General features: G+C 43.5%; 1 protein-coding gene across 2 annotated transcripts in view; it reads right to left on the reverse strand.

Annotated features, from left to right (window-relative positions):
• LOC118771140 (catenin delta-2-like) overlaps positions 1-23331 on the reverse strand; it is a 202310-nt gene that overhangs the window by 51488 nt on the left and 127491 nt on the right. For both annotated transcript variants that reach the window (XM_036519030.1, XM_036519031.1), the window contains 2 exons: positions 10229-10361; positions 2061-2274 (listed from right to left, as the gene is read on the reverse strand). In XM_036519030.1, the coding sequence (XP_036374923.1) occupies positions 2061-2274; positions 10229-10361 (347 nt within the window). The remainder of the gene's footprint in view (positions 1-2060; positions 2275-10228; positions 10362-23331) is intronic.

Below are 23331 nucleotides of genomic sequence, written 5' to 3' on the forward strand. Positions count from 1 at the left end.
CTTAAACGTTTTTAATGATTACCCACAATGCTTATATCTGGGGCCTATCACAATCCCTACCTGCTCGCAGAAATCCCTCAGATCATGTCCCCATTGTCTCCGGGCCTTGCATTTCACTGTGGCTCCCGGACCACATATCTGCGACTCCCTGGCCCAGCCCCAAATTATTACATGCAAAGTGCACAGAGGTGGAGCTGCCACGGTAGGCCCGACAAAGTAAAAAGGAAAAGGCCGCTAAAGGGTGAGGCCAATTTTCATGCACAACAACCCGAGGCAGTTTCGCGAGAGGTAAACGTGAGATCCCTGCCTGTCCCACAGCGCGCTGTGGTTCATTGCTGCCACTGCAGGGTGTTCAGAGCGGTGAGCGTTTTTGCGCGTCTGAGCCATCCTCCTGCGAGAGGGTGCTGTAATGAGTCCGAGAGAGGGCCTGCGCGTTTGGGTCTGTTGCTGATTCTGTCACTCCCTGCATAACCGCGCCCTCTGTCACAGCACATGCTCATTTCTAATCCTTCACTGCACCTGACAGCCTGAGATATGTGCTATCAGCCAGCGAGGCAGGGAAAGAAATAACATATCTTCACACTGAATGAGGCAGAATGAGGGACAGCTATGAAGGGGAAGGCCAGTACAAATAAGACCTCACAGCCAGTTCAAAGTTCAAATTGCAGGATGGACTTTCCATGCCCTAAAAGCATCATTCTCCTCTCCTTGAATAAAGCCTTCAGCAAGCTGTTTCATACCACATACAGTACAATGAAAAAACACACACTACAGAGACACACGATAGAGACACAAAAATACAGAAATACAATACAGACACAGACACACAGACATGAATATGATACATGCGCAGTACAGACAAACATACACACACACACACACACATGCAGTACAATACAGACACAGACACACATGCGCACACGTAGCTGGAAAGGTCTGGCCTTTACTTCTTTGAGCAAAACAAATTGCCACATTCAATTTCCTTTGCAAACCAGACAGTAAACATTTACTCTGGCAAGCGTTTCTCCAGACAACTACATTTGGCCTCACAGATGAAACTGAACTATCTGCGGCAATGTGAAGGTGAAAACAGATCTGGAAGGTCCTCCACCACGCTAACGATGGCGATTCCTCATGAGATCACATTACTTGTTTGCTTTGCAGTCGTCCCTTGTCCAGAGCAATTTACACATCTTAACGTTTGTACCTAATCCATCTATGCAGCTGGGTATTTACAAATGCGATTTAGACTAGCTGTCTCGCTGAAGGCTACAACACCAATGACCACCCCTAATTTAAGCTTGCAGCCTTCTGGCTAGAAACTCAGCTCGTGAAACACTACCACAGTGCCACCCTGCAATGCCACACAAAGGAGCCATCTTATCGGGTCAAACACTGAGGCTGCCATTTTTATTCCAGCACAATGCAGCGCACACCTTAATATCACCTGGCAGAATAGGAACAGCTTGAGAATGATAAAACCAGATGCTTCAAAGGCCACAGGCACTGTTTAAACAGCAGCCGTCTAAGAGGACTTTGCATGTTTACCGACTGCAATAATGTAAGTTTACTGCTGAAAGGCCTTATGGATTCCTTTCTGGAGAGGGAAACCTAGTGGAAGTGTTTTGTTTGGATATGTGGTGGCTGTGTGAATCAAAGCCTTTTATTTGGTCCATGCAGCAAGACACCTAAGGTTTAACTTCTAATACTATTTAAAGTTTTACACAACTAGCCTTAAAACAGTAGCATACTATACCCTGGATATAATTATATACTAACAGCATAGCGATCATATGGTTACGTGTGAAATAACAGATGTGTAACTGTTATATTTAATACATACAGCAGTTGCAATCCATATCAGAGATGGGGTCAATTCATTTTCAATCCATTTAGTTTAGGAAAGGATCTTAAGTGCACAATCATCATAAAAATAACGGGTACTTTTCAATGCATGAATTGAATTTTGGGTCATCTCCTGAATTGCCTGGATTGAGACCCCGGCTATGCTCCGTGTCCCCTGAGCCCGCCGGCGGAGGCGGGGGGCGAGGGCGGCTCACCCGTGAGGAGCTCGCGGATCTCCACGTCGGAGGTCTTGCGCAGCAGCCGCACGAGCGCCGGGATGCCGCCGCAGTTCTTCAGGGCGATCTTGTTGTCGTCGTTGGCCTTGCCGTACACCAGGTTCCTCAGGGCCCCGCAGGCGCTGCGGTGCACCTCCGCCATGCGGTGGTCCAGCAGGTCCACCAGCAGCTGGATGCCCCCCTGCCTCCGGATCTGACACACAAAAGAGTCGGGGGTGAGATGGGGGGGGTGTCATTACAATGGTCCCTCATTACAAAGTCCCACATCCAGCATCCAGTTCTGTTCATAACCACAAAACCAACATCACATGGAATATAGAAACCTACGTCATAACAAAAACATCTTTTCCAATATTCTATGAAATAGTGGAAAAAAAATATAAATATATATATATATATACACATATATATATATACACTGTATGGGGTTGACAAAATAATCAAAAAATTAAATAGTATATGAATATTTGTTAACTAATAAGGACTGGGCCACCCTTTGCCTTCATTTTCAACTGTTTCTAGTGGGTTACTGGACCATTCTTCAAGAAAGAAAGCCTCCAGTTCTTTGGGAGAAGACAGAGGTGCAAAATACTCCACGTTCTACATTCCAGAACTTTCCATAAAGGTTCAAAGATGTTTAGATGGTGATTGGGGAGGGCATGGAAGGTGATCCCAGTGTTCACGAAACCAGCTTTAAATCTGTTTAGCAACGTATATGGGGGTGTTATCACCTTGGAATCTGAGAACAATGTTTACACCATTGCACCAGGGTGCACCTGGTTGCCTAAAATGGCTTTGTATTCCTTGGCCATAATTCTACTGTGCAGACTAATAGTCGGACCCAATGACCCCCATGAGATGGCTACCCATACCATAACAGATCCACCACGTTTAACAGTTGGGAACAGGCAGTGTGGGTTGAAGGCTTCCTTTGGCTTTCTCCAAACATACACCCACACAGATTTAGAAAAAAAGAGTAAAAGGCAACTCATCAGACCACATTGCTCTCTCCCACTGCTCAGAAGTCCAGGTTTTGTACTCACTGTATTAGGCTATCCATTGTTGCAGTTTATGAATAGCAACTCTACCTCAGCTTTGTGAAGCTCAAGACTAACAGTTTTTGTTTGAGACAGGATCATGGAGGTGTAGATTCAGTTCTGTCTAGCATTTATCCCGTAAAGTGTCCATCTATCCCTGTCAGTGAGCTCTGACTTGTGACCACTGTTCCTTTTCCCTGATGCAGGTTTTCCTTGTTTGGCATATGTCATCATGTTTTTCAAAGCTGTTCCTCTTTAATAACTTAACACTTTCATAATTTTGCCATTTCTGTGAATGCAACTCAGGCACCAACTTTGTGTCCTCTTTCAAAATCTGTTAAACCTCTCATGTTGCTTTAGAAATTTGTTGATGTTCATTTTAAAACACCTACACCAGAAACATATTTCTACTGACATTAATTTACATTAAAGACAGTAATGATATTGACTTTTATTTAACGTCATTCATTGTTTCCATTATTTTTTCCAACCTCTGTACATATTCTACAACACATAAAATCTGTATTCTGTACTCTACTTTCCCTCATTGCTATAGATTGTGGAGCAATTTTTAGATGACCTTTTCTCTGCATTTGTGCATTTCAAAGAGAATGTGTAACAGAAGTGCAACAGGTGGTGGATGCAGAGAGGAGATAAGAAAGTCCCCAGGGCCTGACCGTAAGCAATTCTGTGCCAGAATCGTACAGAAATCTTTCAACACATCTTATTAAATTCAAGATAACATGAAGAAACCACAAACGGCGTGAAAAAGGGGAGATAAGGCTGACCTAAAGCTACGCGGCCATTGCCAAAAATGTCACGTTGACTTAGCACAGCGGGGGTCAAAGCTGTCCATGCGATTTCAGTAAGCCCATTCCAAAAACAAGCCCACACGCACTTCAAAAAACACACACTTAATAGACAGTAAAATGGCCAGAATCGACACATTACTGAGATATGACAAATGGCATAAATCAGCTAATGATGTGTATTTATATATATACCGCAAGCAATGTAGATGTAGCATAACTTTTCAGCACAGCAGTTATTTTTCTCAAAATGCAAAAGGGCATTCAAAATGAATCTCTGAAAACCTAGGGAAGCCCAGGCAAAGTGCTCAGTTGAAGGTACCCAACATCTGTCCAGCACAGTTCCCAAGGGCTGTCTGTTTGAACAGATATAATGTTAAGTGAGGCCAGGTGATGGTAGGCTTTCAGAGTGCATGCAGTGCACTGTAGCATTACGCAGACTGGCAGCGCTGGAGGTGAAATGAAAAAGGCCTGGCACAGAGAGCGGGTGACCAGGCCTCTAATCGCACCAGCAGGTGCCAGCAGCAGATGTTCCTCGGCACACAACAAGCCAGAACCAATCAACATCGCTGCTTTCCCTCTGCTCCAATTAACACGCCCTTACAGGGCACTGACAGCCAATCACATGCTGTGCTCCAATTAGCACACCCATACAGGGCACTGATGGCCAATCACACGCTGTGCTCCAATTAACACGTCCTTACAGGGCACTGACGACCAATCACACACTGTTTTCCAATTAACATGCCCTTACAGGGCACTGATGGCCAATCACACGCTGTGCTCCAATTAACACGTCCTTACAGGGCACTGACGACCAATCACACACTGTTTTCCAATTAACATGCCCTTACAGGGCACTGACGACCATTCACATGCTGTGCTCCAATTAACATGCTCTTACAGGGCACTGACGGCCAATCACATACTGTGCTCCAACTGACACACCCTTACAGGGCACTGACGGCCAATCACATACTGTGCTCCAACTGACACACCCTTACAGGGCACCGACGGCCAATCACACGCTGTGCTCCAATTAACATGCCCTTACAAGGCACTGACGACCAATCACAAACTGTGCTCAAACTTACACACCCTTACAGGGCACAGACAGACAATGCCACGCTGTGTTATAATTAACACACCCTTATTGGTAACTGACAACCAATCACACATGCTGTACCAATTAACATCCCATTACAGGGTACTGACAACCAGTCACATACAGTGCACCAACACCAATTAACACCCTTCCAAGGCACTGTAGGCTAATTGCATGCTGGGGAGAGAACATGCTGAACAGTTACCCTATAGCTTATTATTAAAACTGTTGAGAGGAAGTTATGTTTAACAGGCTCAAACAACAAACACATCCCATCTTTAGAGATGGAAGGACCTAAGGAACATACTGTCCAGTGCATATGATTTGTACACACTCCAATGTTCCAGATTACATAGTGTATGGACAGTAACGTACTATAGTGGTGTGGGTCACTCTCAGCCACACAATAACAGCAAGCCATCATGCTCCTGGCCAGGAAAAGACTTATATATATTTATATAAATATGGCACTAGAGAGAAAGAGGGAACCACCTACATTTTGTGTTCTGCAGTGTGTTGACAAAAAGTTTGTACATGGAAGAAGCCTCCTCCAATAACAACTGATTAAGGTGAACCCAGCCCTGACAGAGGCACTACGATGAGACACAGTAGCGAGTGTCGGCCATTTTGTATTGCACGCCTGAGGTAACAGGGCTCTCTCTTATTCTGCAAATCCGAGAGAAGGCAATAAAAATGTCAGCCTTTTGCCTGCGGGAGCAAAGCGCCGCGCTCGTCATTAACCTGCTCTGTTTCGGCAGTCAGAGGGAGCGATGCTGTCAGCCAATATCCTGGCACCCTCCCCTGGATGCTGTCCCTCCGTCAACAGACCCCAGGGCAGTGACGAGTTCACTGGAGTCGCTGCCGCTGCTCATAGGCTCAGCTCTTAACGGGGACTGAAGCAATTCATGTTTGCCAAAACAAAGACGGGCAAAATGTCACCGCTTTCCTCTTACGGGGCTCAATCTGCTGGATGTGCCAGCACGAACACGCAAGTCAGAGAGTAGAGAGGAGTGGTGAAGGCCATTCCTAGCATTACTGTTAGAACATTTACAGCTCTCAGATTTAAAGCTGTGGAGATCAGTGGTCCAGAAATCACACTGATATGACATTCTGAAATCACCACCTGATACAGTAGTGGTAATATTTACGCATGTGAGGAACACAACTTCATTTTATTTTTACCAACTTCTGTATTAAAGCTGAGAGGGACTACTGAAAACGGTCTCAGCGGATGAAACGCACCAGAGATTTCCAGCGAACTTAAGCGGTTCCATTATCGCACACATGCACGCACGTTACGTAACGGGGAGGTGGAATTGTGCGCCGTTACCGAGAGACTTTGATGCCGTGCAAATGTGTCAGATTATTTCGGGAGCGAGACGGGTGACGCGCGCCGCGCCTCTCAGCTTCTGCTGCGCGGCGAGAAGCAATTAACTCTTTAAATGTCGCCGCACTGTAATCTGCCTCGCATCGCTGGGCGCCGCTGCCGGAATTGAATTTCGCAGATTCAATCTGGGCATAATTCATCACCTCAGCGTTCTGTAGAGACAATGTGCTGTCACTGGTGACTAACAGAATATACACCCCTGTCAGAGCCCAGGCGACTCACGGGGACAGCGCCTATCTATATTTCTGTGATGCTCCCTGGACAGGACGCTAGCCTAGTATGAAGTCATTACTGTACCCACAATCCACCACGCTTAATTTTGAAATGAGGGGCTGCGAGGACCATGTCTTTGGTGTATTATGGCTGGGAAATGAACTAACACCTTCCCAAGGTCAGGGCGGACACTTCAAGGTGATACACATGGTGCAATTACATTAAAAACGTTACTGTCGTTTAGCAGACACTCTTATCCAAAGCGACTAACATAGGTTACAATTTTATCCATTTACACAAGTGGATATTTACTTAGGCAGCTGTGGGTTAAGTACCTTGCCCAAGGGTACAGTTAGGAGTCCTTCTCCTTACCATAATGCTAACATGCCACCACTGCAATTCTGTGGGGCGCATCCATTTCGGGGAGCTGTTGGTATTGGAGGTGCGAGAATAGAGGGCAGCGGAGGGAGGCCTTGTACAGTTCTACGCCTGCTGGCTGTCACAGGCCAGCCTCCCCTGCGCAGTAATGAAAGCTGTGATTGAGGATAACAGTCACTCAGAAACAGACACAACTCCAATGAGCTCGCTCCGCAGCGTTGGAAAAAAAGGCAATAAACGCTTGATTGAGCTCTCCAGACATCTGATGACTGAATTTCTTCTTCTTTGAGGGTGGCGGCTACGACTTTAATCTCAAATTTGCACATATTTGCAGAGGGGAGGAATTAATGGATATCAAAAGCTGTGTTATCAGCCGTGCATCACGCGCGTTCTCCACTGCCGCTAACGGTTCCTGGCCGTATTCTGATTCAATTTCGATGCCTTCTGAAGATTAATCAGCCCACAGCTTGGCTGAGAGTAATGATTCCCCAGACTCTGGCGCTCTTGACAGCTCCCCCCACAAGAGAAGATGTTCACAGGCTAATCCTGGTCTTCCTGTCACTGGAAAATATGGGGAAAAATTGAAAATGTGAGACGAAAGCGATATCACACTGATGTGCGCTGAGATGATTATCATGCTAAACAGAACACTGCGTGTTTGTGTGTGTGAGAGTGTGTGCATGTGTGTATATGCTTTTTTGTGTTTGCATGCGAGTGAGCATTTGTGTTTTTGTGTGTGCGTGTGTGTGTGTGTGCACACGAGTATATGCACACATGTATGTCTATGTCTACATGCATGCGCGTGTGTGTGTGCCTGTTTGTGTGTGTATACACATATCGGTGTACGTATGCATATGCGTTGTTTGTGTGTGTGTGTGTGTGTGTGTGTGTGTGTGTATGCATGCCTTTGTGCAAGCGTGTGTGTATGTGTGTATGTGTGTGTGCATTTGTGTGTCTGTCTGTGTGTGTGTGTGTGTGTGTGTGTGTGTGTGTATGTATGTGTGTTCAGTCCTTGCCACCATGTACTTTCAGGTTGAGACACTATTTATTTATCTCCATCATTTCTACAATGTTGGAATACGCTATATATGTTTTGGCCATGTTGACATGACAGCTGTCATGATGTCAAATGGTGAAGCTCTGAAACTCTTATGATGCTGCACAGAATCCGATGAACCCTACATCAAGCGCGTGTAAGTATAACCAAGCCAGCTGAGTTCAGTTCATTTATGGACCCTCAGAACAATGAAATGATGCAGGAATGCTAAAGTATTTCTCCTACAGCAAACATTAAGAGCAGCACAATGTTTCTGAGTGATAAGACACTCCACCGTTCTGTGGCTCAGCTATTCATCAGATTGCACTTAAAACCTGGGCAGTGATTTCTTCTTCTTGGAGTTGATTCAACAGATTTTTCTTCCCTCCAAATGTAATATTTGTTAATATTCATATTCCCAGTCTTGCCAAACAGCTTAAACCTTGGGGAAACTGTTATTGGTTCACAGCCTTCCAGAGCCTTTCCAAGCAGTTTTTTTCTCATTACTGAGTGGCTGCACTATTAGATGATAATTACAAATGCTGAGAGAAAGCAACTTTATATTCAACAAAGTACCCCCAGGGAACACATCGCTTAGAAAACACAGTAATACATTCTGATGAAAGTCACATTTTCATTGCTTGCTGTTGTTTGCTTTCAAACGGAGATGATCATCATTTCATCAATCAACAATTTTATCTGATAAAAAACAACGGTGCTTATTTGGAAAACAAAAAAACAGTACTAAATCTAAATCACCAACACTGGACAAACAAATCATTACACGAGAAAGCTAAAAGCTACATTCCCCTCACATTTTAGTTGAGTCTGGCCACCTTTCAAGCAAGTGCTGATCTGAGAACATTCAATGACCAGCATCAAAATAATGGAAACAATACCCATCTTAGGGGTCCATCAAAAGACCATTGAAATGAGAATGTAGGTGAAGCAATTAGGTATATATTAGATCACACAACAACAATGACAAATTAAGTTTTTTCTGTGGCCACCAGTCAAAAGCTCTACGGCAGGACACCCCAGGGGGCAGAAGTGACATCATAACGGCAAAAAACTGCTCTGTATTCCTTGAGCATGAAAATCCTACATCCCTCGTAACAGTGAATTACGAATGCTTTGTTCATCCAATCAAAACACTTTTCCTGTGTTTCATTTTCTTGTAGAATCACTTCAGGTGTCGTAATCAGTGGTCAGCTAAGATGTTATTTCATTACATTATTGTCATTTAACAGACGCTCTTACCCAGAGTGAATAGGTTAGTTTTTTTTTTTTTACATATAATCCATTTATACAGCTGGACATTTAATGAGGCAATTATGGGTACACCAGCAGTGCCCTGGCAGGGAATCAAACCAGTGACCTTTCGGTTACGAGCCCTGCTCCTTACCACTATGCTACACTGCTATCAATATGGTGGCATAAATCCAGCAGTTCCTGACTTGCTATGCAGTGCAAACGGGAACTCACTGCCTTCCATTACAATGGTACAGCAGGAAAGCCAGCTTGCTGCTGAGAGCCTGCCCTTTTCTAATCCTAAAAATGAATTTTGATTCTTCTGTACAATTAAAAGGGCAGTTTACATAAGCAGCTAATTCCTTTTTATCTGATTGCAGTACCTTTAAGCAAGTTAAAAAAAAAACAATTTGCTGTAAACTGTTACAATGTGAAAACACCTAGGTTTAAGTAGAAGCTGTCAACCATTCTTCTAATCAAAATATTTATTATTTAATAAAATTCAGTCTCTTAGTTTGTTGATTGTTTGATTGTAATAATTATAATTGTTCACTGTGAAGTGAAAAGGCACAGCACTATTACAGACACAATTTATTAAAAACATAAGTGATCCTTATTAAAATTGCCAAATTTCTTAATTATGAAAAAACAGGTTCAGGACACTTTTTAGTTTAAAGGTAAGCCCTGCTTTCTATGTTGATTAGTGATGGGAGTTGAAGCTGAAGTGTGTTACTTGTGACTTACTCAAAGATTTGGACCAATCATGGTATTTTTCTATGAACTGCAAAATGATTTGATAATAACAAGTCTGCGATTCATAACGCATGATAGCTCCACCCAGAATCGGGTTTATGAAGCCTAACTTTTCTATCACTAGTCTTTGCTCATGGGCCATCCTTGTGGTAGAGGGCTACCGCCTTCGCCGCCTTACCTCTGCCTTGATCTTGTTGTCTCCGAAGCACAGGTGCTGCAAGTAGGCCGCAGCATTTGATTGGACAGAGGGAAACTGATGCTGGAGCATCTGGATGACCTCTGGCAGCTCCGGGTCTCGCCACCCAAACTCCCTACAGAGAAAGAGAGAAAGAGAGAGATCCACATTCAAACCGACCGCAAGGCATTCCGTGGGTTAACTCTGAGAAACACACCTGCTGTTATCTGTCATGTTTTCATTTTGTTATCGGTTTCTGTGCGACAATTTTTGTTTGATTTCAGCAACATGCCAAGCTTGCACCAAAAGAAAATAAGAAGTCTAATGACTAGAAAGAGCCATTTGGCCCAGCTAGCCTTGTTGTTTTACATACAGCCTAGACCGAATGGCAAGCTAGTTGGGCTGAATAACCTGCTCTCCTCACTGAACTTCTTATGGTCTCCAGTTAACATGTAAACATTTTATGTTTATCTAATTTGTTGCAGTGCATTGTAAGCGTGGTTGACAGTGAAACAAATTACACACGCCGGATGAGCCAGGAAGTCACACCTGTCTAAACTCCTAACTTGAATTGGAGGACAGAGTGGGGTTTGGTCGGACTACATGGAAGCCATGGTGATGAGAGCTTCTCCAGTATATCCCTTCCTCCTTCCAGCAGCCACAGCTTCAACCCTCCACCACACAGACTGGTCCTATCTATTTCCGTCTCCTGCTCCCTCTTCCTCACGGCTGACAGCATGCATTTTTAAACAGCGTTTGAAAGATGAAAGATGTTTTTTCCTCTCTTCATTCTTGCATGTGTCATTAGTGGGGAAAATGAGTTTATTTCAATGCATAAATTATGATTAGGAACTCATTAGCGGCGAGCATGTTTTCCAAAGTTCGGCATATGGATTTCAAGGGGCCACCGTCATCACTATTTCTTGTTTCTTTTTGAGTGTGTTGAATATACTATTGCATCATTTATCTTTGGAGTCATTCAAAACCACTAAAGCCCTACAGCCTCACAGCCTTCTGGAAAACTCAGTGTTACACCCCCAGGCACTTATTTTCAGAAAACCACCTAGGGTGCCCTTGAAACTCCACCTGTTTCCCTCCGCAAATTTTGACCCGTTTGTAAAATCCTTGCCACCATTAATTAACAGGTGTAAGATATTTTCCCTTAGGCTAAAGGTTGCCAGTTTCACATCCCAATTTTCTCTGTGTTATTTCATGGTGGGCTAATTACTGACATGGTTTGTAAAGACTACAGAAACAATTTGCATGCCGTCGACCTTCTTGCAATGCAAAACCGGCAGTGAAATCCCAGACTCTGTTTCAGTAGTTTTACAAAGTCCCTCATTAGTGTAAAAAGTAAGTAATGAATGCTGTGTTTCGGTAAGATGATGAATACAGGCCCTACTCAAACCTAACACAATTTCACATCTGAAAACACTGATATGCAAAGTGAAACCATGTCCTGTCCTTCTTATAGTATGACTCACAGTCTAGAGGTCACACAATCAGTCCAGCAATTCAGCACCTCGATAGGATGGAGATGATGTAGGAATCTGAAATAGTTAGCTCTTAGTACTTTCTGTTTCCCAAACCCAAGGATCTGTTTGCCTACGCTAAATCCTCGCATCCGACATTTTGCTCAAGTGAGAGAGACTAGTCCAGAATAAGATGGGCAGAACTTAGGTAGAATCAGGCAAAATCAAATTTCAGATAATTCGGGCAAGACTGCACATGTACCACCATGTGCAGTCTTTTCAGTTCTTTTAAAAACCACAAAACTTTTCAGTTATTAATGGGGCACAGGGCATTTACTCTGAGATTGTGAAATGTCTATAAGCTTCCACAGTAGCACGCACACATTATTAACCCTCAGACCAATGACCTAACGTCTGTTCATGCCATCTGCACATGCTCGAAACACACATGGTCTCTTTGCTTAGCATACAAACACAGCCGACTTCCACTGACAGCTGCATGTTCTGTAAGGTCAGTTTCTGACATCTGCTGTCCTGAACTTTGCAAAGCTGTCTCACTTTTTACAGTTTACAGTTCCATAGTCCATGGCACAGTATGGTGTAACGTGTAATGACTAACACTGCAGTTAACAATTAATGTTAGCAGCAACCTCCAGCGGGCACATGCACACGTGCACAAAACACAACCACAACAGTAGAAAGAACAAACCCACACAAAAATGCTTCAGTGAAAATATCAAATTAATATTTTTTTGCGTAATATTTGAACTAGTAATTTATTTATGTGTATTTTACTCATTGTGGAAAACTGGAGCAGAGGAAATACCTTGGTGGAAAATGAATCACTTTCCATATCAAACCAAGTCAAACCAAGTCAAACCTCTCAAACAGGAAAAATAATGAGACCACTGTGCCACATTTCTTGCCAGCTGAATGCTATTCCACATAGTGACTGATCCTTGGTAACCTTTCGGTCACCTTCGCCACCGTGTACTGCCAGCGTGGGATCTCCTCGGGTAGACCGCAGACGTCACACCGTCGTGTGACCTCAACCATCCGCGGTCTCAGTCTGCCAGTCACCGAACACATCTGGCTGCCGCCATCACCCTCTGGCATCTGGCAACCTCTGGGCGCCGTGAGCGACAGGCCCGCACAGGAAGCTGCTGATTGGACAGGAGCTTGGCAGCTAATGAGAGCGGACAGGGCCTGTCAGGAGCGCTGATTGGATGCACCGCCTCGCAATTTATCACCGTTTCTATTTATAGCACATGCCAGCTGAGTCCCTAAATCACTTGCCATTAGTTTTGGCATATACATTGGCATCCCATAGCAGGGCAAAAACCATATTACAATTCATTACACTGATTCGTTGCACACTGTCCTCTCTGATGGAGAGTTGTTAAAATCCTAAAAATACAATGGGTTCCCAATGCTTCAGTCTTCATACTAGTAATGGAAGAGTCAGAATTCATGAACCCCTAAACAGGTGGAGCTATCATTTGTCATTAGCAAAATTTGAGTACCTAATTTGAGCCAGTCATAATATTTTTCCTGAACAACACAAAATGTTTTGATTAGTTCGCAAGAGTCAGTGATTGACAGCACCAGGTAGCTCCACCCAATTCAGTGTTTGAAAAACCTGACTCCCGTCAATACTTCAAACCACACAGAACTAAACTCCCATGTAAAGGAAATACACCAGGAACCAGCTCTCCAAGCTTCAGATCTTATTCGTGTTTTATCAGGAGTGTCACTGCAGCATGAGGGAGGAGAATATCAGCCGAATGTCAGTAGCTTTGTGCATTAATCAAATTCCTCGCTGAACGGCTGCCAGAGCTCCCCCTACGCCCACTCAGCCAGCCAAACCTGACCGGCGTGGGCGTCGCCCAACTGTGAACAGTGGCGCTACCGGCAGCAACTGGCATGCAGCCCGCAGACACAAATATAATTGATTGTCAAATAAACAATACAACAGAAGATACATGAAGATATATAGTGATTTCTTTTCCTCCTGTTTCTCGAGGGACCTGAGGACACACAGATGAATTCAGCACGTTTTTGGTTTTACTGGCAGACAATTCTAACATTCTAACAGTCAATAACACCTCATCTGGGCGTGACTAACATCGTTCCCAAATTTTCAACCTTTCAACACATCGAGATTTTCTTGTCTCAACTGTGAGATTTAACAATTTTTTTTTTATATTATTATTCATCACGTTTCTACTGAGGAGGCAAGGACATTACCTTCGCATGGATGCAAATTGCTACAACTATTCAGATGAAGTAGCTAATGGTGGAGGAGTCCTGGGGTAGTTTTCAGACACCCCTCATTAACAGAGGTACATCATTTCAGACATATACTGAGCTACAGTATGCTCTTAAAAATATATATAAAAAAAAGGCACAGGCTAATTCTCGTTCTGTTTTGACCAACTGATTCTTAGATCTAAAGGCAAACTGGCACTTTCCATAGACCGTTTTTGTAAGCCTGACAGATGTATTAGTCATTTATCAGTTTTGTCTTTGATCAGGTTTTCACAGTCTTTATCAGACACCTGTCTTATAATGGGGATGTATTCTACAGTGTTGACACCCCTCTGACCTTTACTTGAGTTCATGATATTTTGCAGGTTTGCCACAGAAGAAAATCTCTCCAGACTTTGTCTTGCCATCACATGGGAAGCAAATGGGGAAGAAGAAAGTTGTTACTGCCATCCTCACAGAGCCGTGAATCTCATTAAGCTGTCATCTGTAACCTTCAGTTATGGCCGCATCAAATTGGTTCTCCAAAGCTTGGCTCTCTGATGTTTAGCTACCGCGCGGGGCGTCTACAGTTTAATTAACCGCCTGTCGATGAGTGCTGGGAGACCAACAGCAAGGCCAGGGAAAATCAAACCATTCACTGACAGAACCAACAGACTCTCGAAACTAAACAAAAGATGATGAAAAGATGAATTCCCGGAACATTCTTTTTCTTCTTCCTCTTCCACGATAGCCTCTTGAAGTGGAAAGGCTGGGCGGGAGAGAGTGTTTGGTTTATATGATTTGTCTCAGGAGGCGTTGGTTCAGTCGGGCGGAATCTTTTTCTCTTCCCTCAACTGAATGCATTCGGTGAAACTACAATCCACAGGGTGGGGCACGCCTTTTCAAAGCCAGTTGACATTACCGTGACCACTTATTCTGTTTCCCTGGTCCTTCACCACAATGATGCTACATCCTCACTCATTATGGTAGGCTGTTGTATGAAAGACTGGTGTGATTCAGACACTTGTTATGAATAACTCATGAATGTTCATCAAGCTTCAAATAATGCTTTAGTGTTTGATCAAATGCTTTACAGTGACCGCCATAAAAGCATTTGTGTGGGGCTATGAATGATGTTAACTTCAGGATGGGCCCCACCCTAAGAGTCAGTATTTTCACTACGTGTTCATTAACAATGAATTCAGAAGAAGGCCTTTAGTCAAGGCATTTCACACTTCGATAAACATTGATACTGGTTACTTTTCTATATGCTGTATGTTCTACAAGAGCCAGGAGATAACCCTGTCTTATACAAAGAGACAGTAAGGCTTGATTTCAGCATGTGAATAAACAAAACAAACCACAAGCAAAACTGCTCCTTTTCCTCTGTGTTTTTCAGGAAAACTGAGTCAAACAAAGCCTTTCCCCCTGTGTGCAGCAGCAGCAGCAGCGAGCATGCTGGGAGATGACTAAATTCACTTTAATTAGCTGAGCAAACAAACGTCTGGGTGAAAATGAAGCCCTAACCACCGGCGCTAGGCAGGTGTGCGGCGACGGAGCGGGCTGCTCTACAGTGGGACCTGAATGCAAACACAGATATCACCATAAAGAGCTGTTACTGTGTGTTTGCAAACACATATGCATGCCACACGCATAGCACTGAATCACGTACACATTCCAATTCTGCAATAAAGATATATGTGACAGATACATGCACACACACACACACACACACATATACATGTCCATGATATATATGATTGTATGTGTATGTAAAAATGTGTATATATAGAATAAAGGTTGTTGCTACATCAGTGTAAATAAAAATTAGCACAATGTCAATATCAGAATATGAAAAGCAAGTATGAGTAAAGGGTGTTGTACTGGAGTAGCAACACCCTTCATTCTAAATCTAATTATGAGACATCTTTATTGAAACAATTTCCTGGTCAGTAATTAAATCATTCTGGTTTAACCTGCAAGCAGAATTACATTATGATAAGCACTGAAGAAATGCTTGCTTACAGGACAACAGAGGAGTTTCATCAGGGCTTTGATGTTATAATTGAAGTGTGAGGGCCGCCCTGCTTTAGGGGGTAATTACATACTTTACAGTAACTGCAGTAATACTGCCATGGGGAAACAAATCGAGCCAAATATACAGTACTTATACAATAAATATAAGTAAATATGCAGTATATTTAAGATCGATACCTATACTATGTACATTAATATGGTCTAAATGCTCTATTTTACACGAATGAAGCTGACCACGTATAGGAGTCATTTTGGACTCACTCACCTGTTATATAATACTCAGTTCAGTTAAATGGCATGTAAGTTAAAACACAGAATTTGAATGCATTCATGTTATGAATTTGTATTATGCAATAATTACTGAAGCACAGGCATATAACATATGTTGAGAAAAAGGACTGTGCTGCTATTTTCCCGGATCTTTTTAGAAAGCTGCCTGGATGCTTGTCGAAAGGGCAAGAAAAGGAAAAAAAGGCTTTCCAGCGATCAACAATGTCACCTTCTTTCATCCAACCAAGTGATGAGTATTACAAAAGAGATGCAGTTGTGAAACTGGGCATTCCATAGTCTATACTGTCTAAGATTCTAAAAGGTCACCACAAGGCTCTTGAAGAATGAAGGAGAATGAATTCACACCAGAAAGACACCTTTGCGGTCTTCAGAGTACCAATTATCACTCTCAAAAATAAGGTGAATTGTAATTTAATTTTTTTTTTAATCTACAGACATTTCACTTAATTTGCTGACTGCTCAGTGTCATTGTTGACCACAAAGTTCTATTGCTCTCTCTCTTTACAACTATCGCTGTCAAAAGACACAGGAAAAATATTTTCATTGGACTAATATGCGATTAATTTATTACATTTATTACATTACATTAATTTATTACATTTTTAGTATCCATCCATGTTTGTCTACTTTTTAATGTTAAATCCATACTATTTATTGTTATGGGGAGGTAGTGGATTGGTTTGTCAAACATACATTGGCTGGCTTTGTGCTTCTTGTGAAATGACAGGGAGAACCTGAGTACACTTCGCTCAAGAGCGCCCCCATGTTTGTCTGGACTGTAATAACACTTTACCTATTTCACACAACCCAGTATTTTTTATCATAGCCTGAACCAAATTTCTAATTGTGTTTTAATTATGTTTTTTCCTTCCTTCCTTCTTTCCTGCCTACTGGTAGTTACTAGAAAAACCATCATCACATGACCCAAATATCAAGCACTGGATTTAAAAGAAAAGCACTCTGAAACACACTGAAAATTCTAGTCAAAGTACAGGAGCAATCGTCAAGGAGACGCGTTATTGTCCTTTGATGCATAATTTAAAATCTAAGACACATTCCGTCATCTCACAAAGGCTTGCAGCACAGAAAATATCACTGCAGCGTTTGTGTTGGTGTGCAGCTTTCTAATGAGGGCATCTCTGAGACAGGAAGGGAGGAGGGGCCTGTCTGATATCACCATGACAGGCGACGCACAGTGAAGTGCTACTCCCTGACCAAGGGATGAGGTAAAGGGGGACAATAACCCACTAGTCTTCTCCACGCTGATCCCCACAGGCACACAGGTGACTGTTCCCATTTAAGATGAATGGGCTTGAACACCATGTTGGCCTGAGATAGCTTGACATTTGATTGGCCGGCTGCCCCCCACCCCGCCGACCACATGACTGCACCTGGTTACTTGCAAAGCGATGCTGACTTGCAGAGCCGATGTGCATATGCAGGCTTCAGAGAGTGAATGAATGAGTTTGTTTTCAGGGAATGACTGAGTCACTCCAGAGACTTTTTTAATTGGTCTGCTAATACCCACTTCCAGAGGACCTTACATCTTACATACTGTTCTTTCTTGCAGACGGATTACTAGCTCAGTTCCATCACCACTACATAATAGTCGCCAGGTATTTGTGAAAAAAAAAAATGATTGCAGGTTGTATTCAACATTTAAGTCCCTGTTGACATTGTGAGTCTGATCTTTGTGTAGGAGTTTTGTTAAAAGAACTGAGAGGGGAGCCAAAAACAGCTCCCAGGGCTAGAGATTTCATCAACACAGTTCAGCCACAGAAATCCAAGGAAGAGAGCTTTATCTTCTTAATTAAGTCAGCACAAAAGACACGGTAGACTCAGCACTGGCACCTCTTTGAATTAAGGCTGAGATCCTTATTTACAACCTAGAGGAGGATGTCCGTCAGGGCTGCAGTCAATATCAGGACCACGGAGTGCCAGCCAGGGCTGGATTAATTACATGGAGCAAAGCACCCTGGGATACCAACTCATGGAAACCTCCATTTCAATCTGCTACTTCTGCTACTACTCACACAACGCTATGGCAACAAAGAGTAACCACATTTGTGGTAGCTGATAAAAAATATGCCAGAGACTTATGGGGAGTGTTTGATTATACACACACTTTACCACAGACTTTGTGTAAAAAGTAAAGCTAATTAAAGTGGAAATGGTTTGGTTACCTTCACCCATTTAAAAAGTTTTGATATTAGCTCCCACAAAAAACCCACCCCCCTCCCCAGCAGCGTATCAATCAAAATCAGTCCTCAGTATGAAATTCAAAAATCAACCACACAAGGCCAGCCATTGGAGACCAGCAGGTGGAGGGGGAGGGGTGCACAGCATGTGGTGTTGACATTGTCGTGACTCATAAATCTTTAATGGAAGTCCCAACAGCAGCGCTTCCTGCTTATACTGAAAAATGTCAGGTCCAGCCATCCTCATTCAATCTGGAGGACCAAACACTACGGCAGACCGTGTTCCTGTAAATAATGCATAAAGCTAGATGGGGCCGCATTCATGACTGTTTTCCTACAGAGCTCTGAGCAGACACACACACACACACACACACGAAGACTGAAAAATGCAGCGCATTGTTTTTATATAATTGAATAACCGCGTAAGAGTTTTTTCGTGTAATCGGACAAAAATGCCGCCACACGTTTGCAGTTTCTCCACTTTCATCTTTGTCTAATGCCGACAAACGAGTGTGGACTTCCACAGCAGCTGGTGGCGGGCTCTTCCTTTATTTAGCTTGAGCAGGAGCCGGTTTGTCACGGACCATATGGTCCCACGGGTTCGGCATTAGTCACCGCGGACCACCGTTGGCTGCGGATACGTGACTTTACTTCAAACAGTCATGGCCCCTCCAGGCTAAAACAACTGGATGGCCGGCCTTGTCTGGGATGAATTCGGCTGCCTGCACTTTACATATTTGGCACATGTATGCGTCTGGATATTTGCCGAAGCAGTTAAATCGGCTACCCGTAAGGCTGGGTGCACCACCGGGGAATTAATCCCATGGCCTTTTGGTAACAAGTTCAGTTCTTTAACCTTAGATTAGCTGGTCTCCCGGGAGTGGGGTCCTTGGTATTGGTGGTGGTCCGGGTCAGTGTAATATCATCCTTTATCTCCGTTGGCCATGAGCGTGGCTTTACCTTGTCATTAATGCACTCTTGCCTCTTCGTTTAGTGATGAATGTAAAAGAATGTTGTCAAAGTGGTCGAAGACCAGCCTGCATCAGTGAAGCCATTTATTGGATGAATTGAAATCAGTTTTGTTCCCAGGTGTCCAAAAATATGTATATATATACATTTGCAAGCACATATGTAGACACGCACAGACCCAGTCTCTCTATTTCTCTCTCTCTCCCTGTCTCACACACACACACACACACACACACACCCCTCCCGTCAGAGGTGAGCCATTCTTCTTGCAATGCACAAAGGCCAGGGTTTGAAGGTCATGTGTCATCCACAGGTCAGACAGGTTCTCCAGGCCTGGTGCCGGTTGCCCCTCTTAATGAAACTACCCCACAGATCATCATTCAACTTAACGAGCTACACACTACCCGGATCCCTTTGAACATATTCTCACAGCTGAATCTCAGCGCAATTAAGAGGCTTTTCATTGTGCTGATTATGCCAAATGATCTGAGATGCAGAACTGACCTGGCCGCTCAGCCCAGGGGTTGAGTACACCAAGCTGATGCAATTTACACTCAACTGCTTACACTGTTCAGCGTTATATGGTCCTCACCATTTACCGCTATAGTCCCTCTGCACATGCTCAGTCAAGTAGTCATTTAATCAGTCAATCAATCATTTCAGCAATCAGTCAAGCTGAATTTAGTTTAGAGTCTTTCACAATGGGATCGTTACAGCGCGCTGTCAGTGAGTATAAGTGTATGTAAATGTGCCTTCAATTAGTTTGCTTAAGGGAAAGCATACGTGACTGACTCTGTGTAAGGAAAACAAGGAGAACACTTCCAAATGTGAACTTCAGGTATTTATCTTTCATGGTTCACTATCACCCACCACTAGCAGGTGTACAATTACAATCCAAAGGACACTGGGCCCTTCTTGGTGTGCTCTGTGACAACTTTTCCTCCACCGTTTCTTCATCTTTATACTTGATATCCAGTATATAAGGAGTTAATGCCTGCTAACCTTCCCTGTTTAGATTAGCAGAAGCTCTTATTCAGTGTAACTTACAATATGTAAATTGTATCCATTTAGCAACTGTAGGTGGCTATTAGCCCAAGTAACTCAGAGCAATCGTCTTGTCCATGGAAACAATGGCTGTCCTCCACCTGAGAATTACAGCCCTCTGATGTCAAGCCCAGCTCGTTAAACAGTACATCATTGCAGCCTAGCAACATGATCCTTTTGCCTTCTGTGCACCGTGGTTTAGCATGTGATCACCTGCAGCTTAATCTCGATTGATGCTTTCAAGGTTGATCCCAGCTGCAATGAGCTTGTTTTAGTCTTGTTTTGGACACGACTTGCTTAGGCCACACGAGAACCCCTGAGAAACCCATTTGAATTCACAGTTGGGCATGACCTCTCACCCCCAGTTGCAAAGGTCTCTAAATTTCTTGCTGCTCTCTAGAGGAAGCTAAAATGTTACAGCGCAATCCTTGTAGTGCAAGATCATCTTATTCCAGTTAGTGGAATCAGGATTCAAAGACTATGCCATGGTGGGAGAAAAGATTCCCTATGATCCTTAGAATCCAGCAGCATCACATCTCCTGTAGCTTTTAGAGGCAAAGCCTACTTGTACCAAATTAAACAGGAATTTTCCTACTCCGATGCCACCTTACGATATAACATAGATTCAAGTCTATTGGATATGATGAACAAGGGTCTTAGCTGTGTGGTTTGGGTTTGATCCTAACTCTTGTCATCAGCCAACAATGACCTGGGGCTCACATCTATGCAAAAAACAAGTTTTCCATTCTGTTGGGGGTAGGAATGGGTATGCAGGCTGTGTTCCTTCATCTCTCTGTGGCACCCTCTAATGGCTCTTTCAATGCCTACGTAGTCCCAGTATGATATTCGTGCGGATCCACGCATCCTCCAATCGGTGCCTGCCCCGTTGTGGTGCACTCTGGGACTTATAGACTGAGAAACAGCCATTGGCTGTGTCTGAGCGCTTCAGAAGATTGCGCTCGCCTCACTTCAGCGCTCCAGTGTAAGGGGGGTGAGTGATGAGAGGAGCCTGGCGTACAATGGGCGATTCCAAAATTGGGTGAAAAAGAGTGGGAAAGCATAAAAAAAAAAAAAAACAAAGGAGGCTAACATTTCACACAAAATGAGCCACAGCCATGTAATTCTTAAGGAGAGAGCTCTGTAATAACGTCAGAAGAGGAGAGATATTCTCCAGGAACACAGCATCCCTCAACCCAAAGCTCATTCTATGGTTCCAGACGAGCCGCTCTTCTCTGTAATCTGCTGTATCTGACAGCCCTCCAATACCACTTTTCTCGCTTTTGTGTATTTTTCGTTTAGCTTCTGTAACTTCCCTAAACGCTGATTTGTGGCAGAAGATGAAGAGGACGACACCATCTATTTTCTCAGGGTCTGCTTTTCTGCCTGTGGGATCGGTGGGCCCGCGCCGCCGGCGGAGGGCCCGTCCCATCCTTCAGACGCGAGTCGTCTGACACTTTGGGTCCCTGTCGGAACGGAAACGAGGAGAGAGGACCTCCGCGGCCGAGACCGCTTCATCATTTCGCCACACGCTCGGGTCAGGCGCAGCTCTGCCTTTATCCAGCATCGCGTGGCAATTTACTCAGCATCGCAGGATGCTGTAAGGCATTACCCACAATTCATCAGGAGCCGGGTGGGAAGCTTTCAGAGCTAAAGGGTCAAAACATTGTCTTGTCAAAGCTTAAAGCCCATTTTTCCACTCACATGAAGACAACAGCCACACAAAACCACAGTAACCACTGCGCTTTTTGGTTCATGGCGAAATATTTCCTTCCTCCTCTATTGAAATTGATCATTTAGTGATTTACTAATTTGTAAGTATGACATATTTGTGTGGCGCAAGTAGAATTCAGTCTTCTTAATACTGAAGGTAATACAAATTCTTGAAACAGACTCTTTTTGAGAAGAGATGACAAGTCTGGGATTACCAGACACGCACAGCTAAATATATGCAGCCAGCCGCGCAAAAACCACATGGTGTCCTCACAGACACAGGGGTCAAGCTGAGGACAGATTCAGAAGTTCTTTCATTTAACACACTACAGCAATATGTTGGTTCTCATTGTTTAAATCTAATAACGTAATAGATCAATTAAACTTTTCTAAAAAGTGTGCCTTGGAAATATGGATTATTTTGCCTGTTTAATACGTGATGTTGTCTCCAAACTGGTGGGAAAAATATGATTTTCTTGTAGTGGTACAGTTTCACCTGAAGCAGTGACCATTCCCTTCTTTGTCTACCCGTTGTATGAAACAAGGTAACCAGATAAAGCTTTATACTCTACACTGCTGTTTTTAATAGGAAAACGATACCGAATATTTAGTGCCAATTGACACTATTCCGCTGAAGTTGCACTCCTTCATTCATTCGGTTGGGATTGACCCGAGGTAATTACGAACTGAGACATGCAAATGAGCCAGCACGAGGTCGGCCATAGCAGCGATTCGCCTCATACTGGGAGACAGCACCAAACTGGGAATGTGGGCAACATGTAGCGAAACAGCAGGTACTGTGAGGTAAGAGCTGACGTTCTTGAGTTTGTTTATGTTTTCTGAATGGAACAGACACCAAATTTCAGTCCCCCCCCCCCCCCCCCCCCAATTTAAATGCTTGATACAGCAAACCAAACATTTTCACTGGATTTTATTTTCTCACACAAACAGCCATAATTGTTACTGACAGTAAGTGCACTGGCACTTATTATCCGATATTATCTGAGCCACAGGAATGCAGCGGTCCTCCACTTTCCGGGAAGACATGATGGATAAAATAACAGCAGAATAATATTATCCTGGCCTAAGCAGCCTGTGTGATGAGATAAAACAAAATGGACACACGTATACACACACA

The sequence above is a fragment of the Megalops cyprinoides genome, chromosome 24 (genome assembly GCF_013368585.1).
Source record: "Megalops cyprinoides isolate fMegCyp1 chromosome 24, fMegCyp1.pri, whole genome shotgun sequence".
In the NCBI taxonomy this organism is placed as follows: domain Eukaryota; kingdom Metazoa; phylum Chordata; class Actinopteri; order Elopiformes; family Megalopidae; genus Megalops; species Megalops cyprinoides.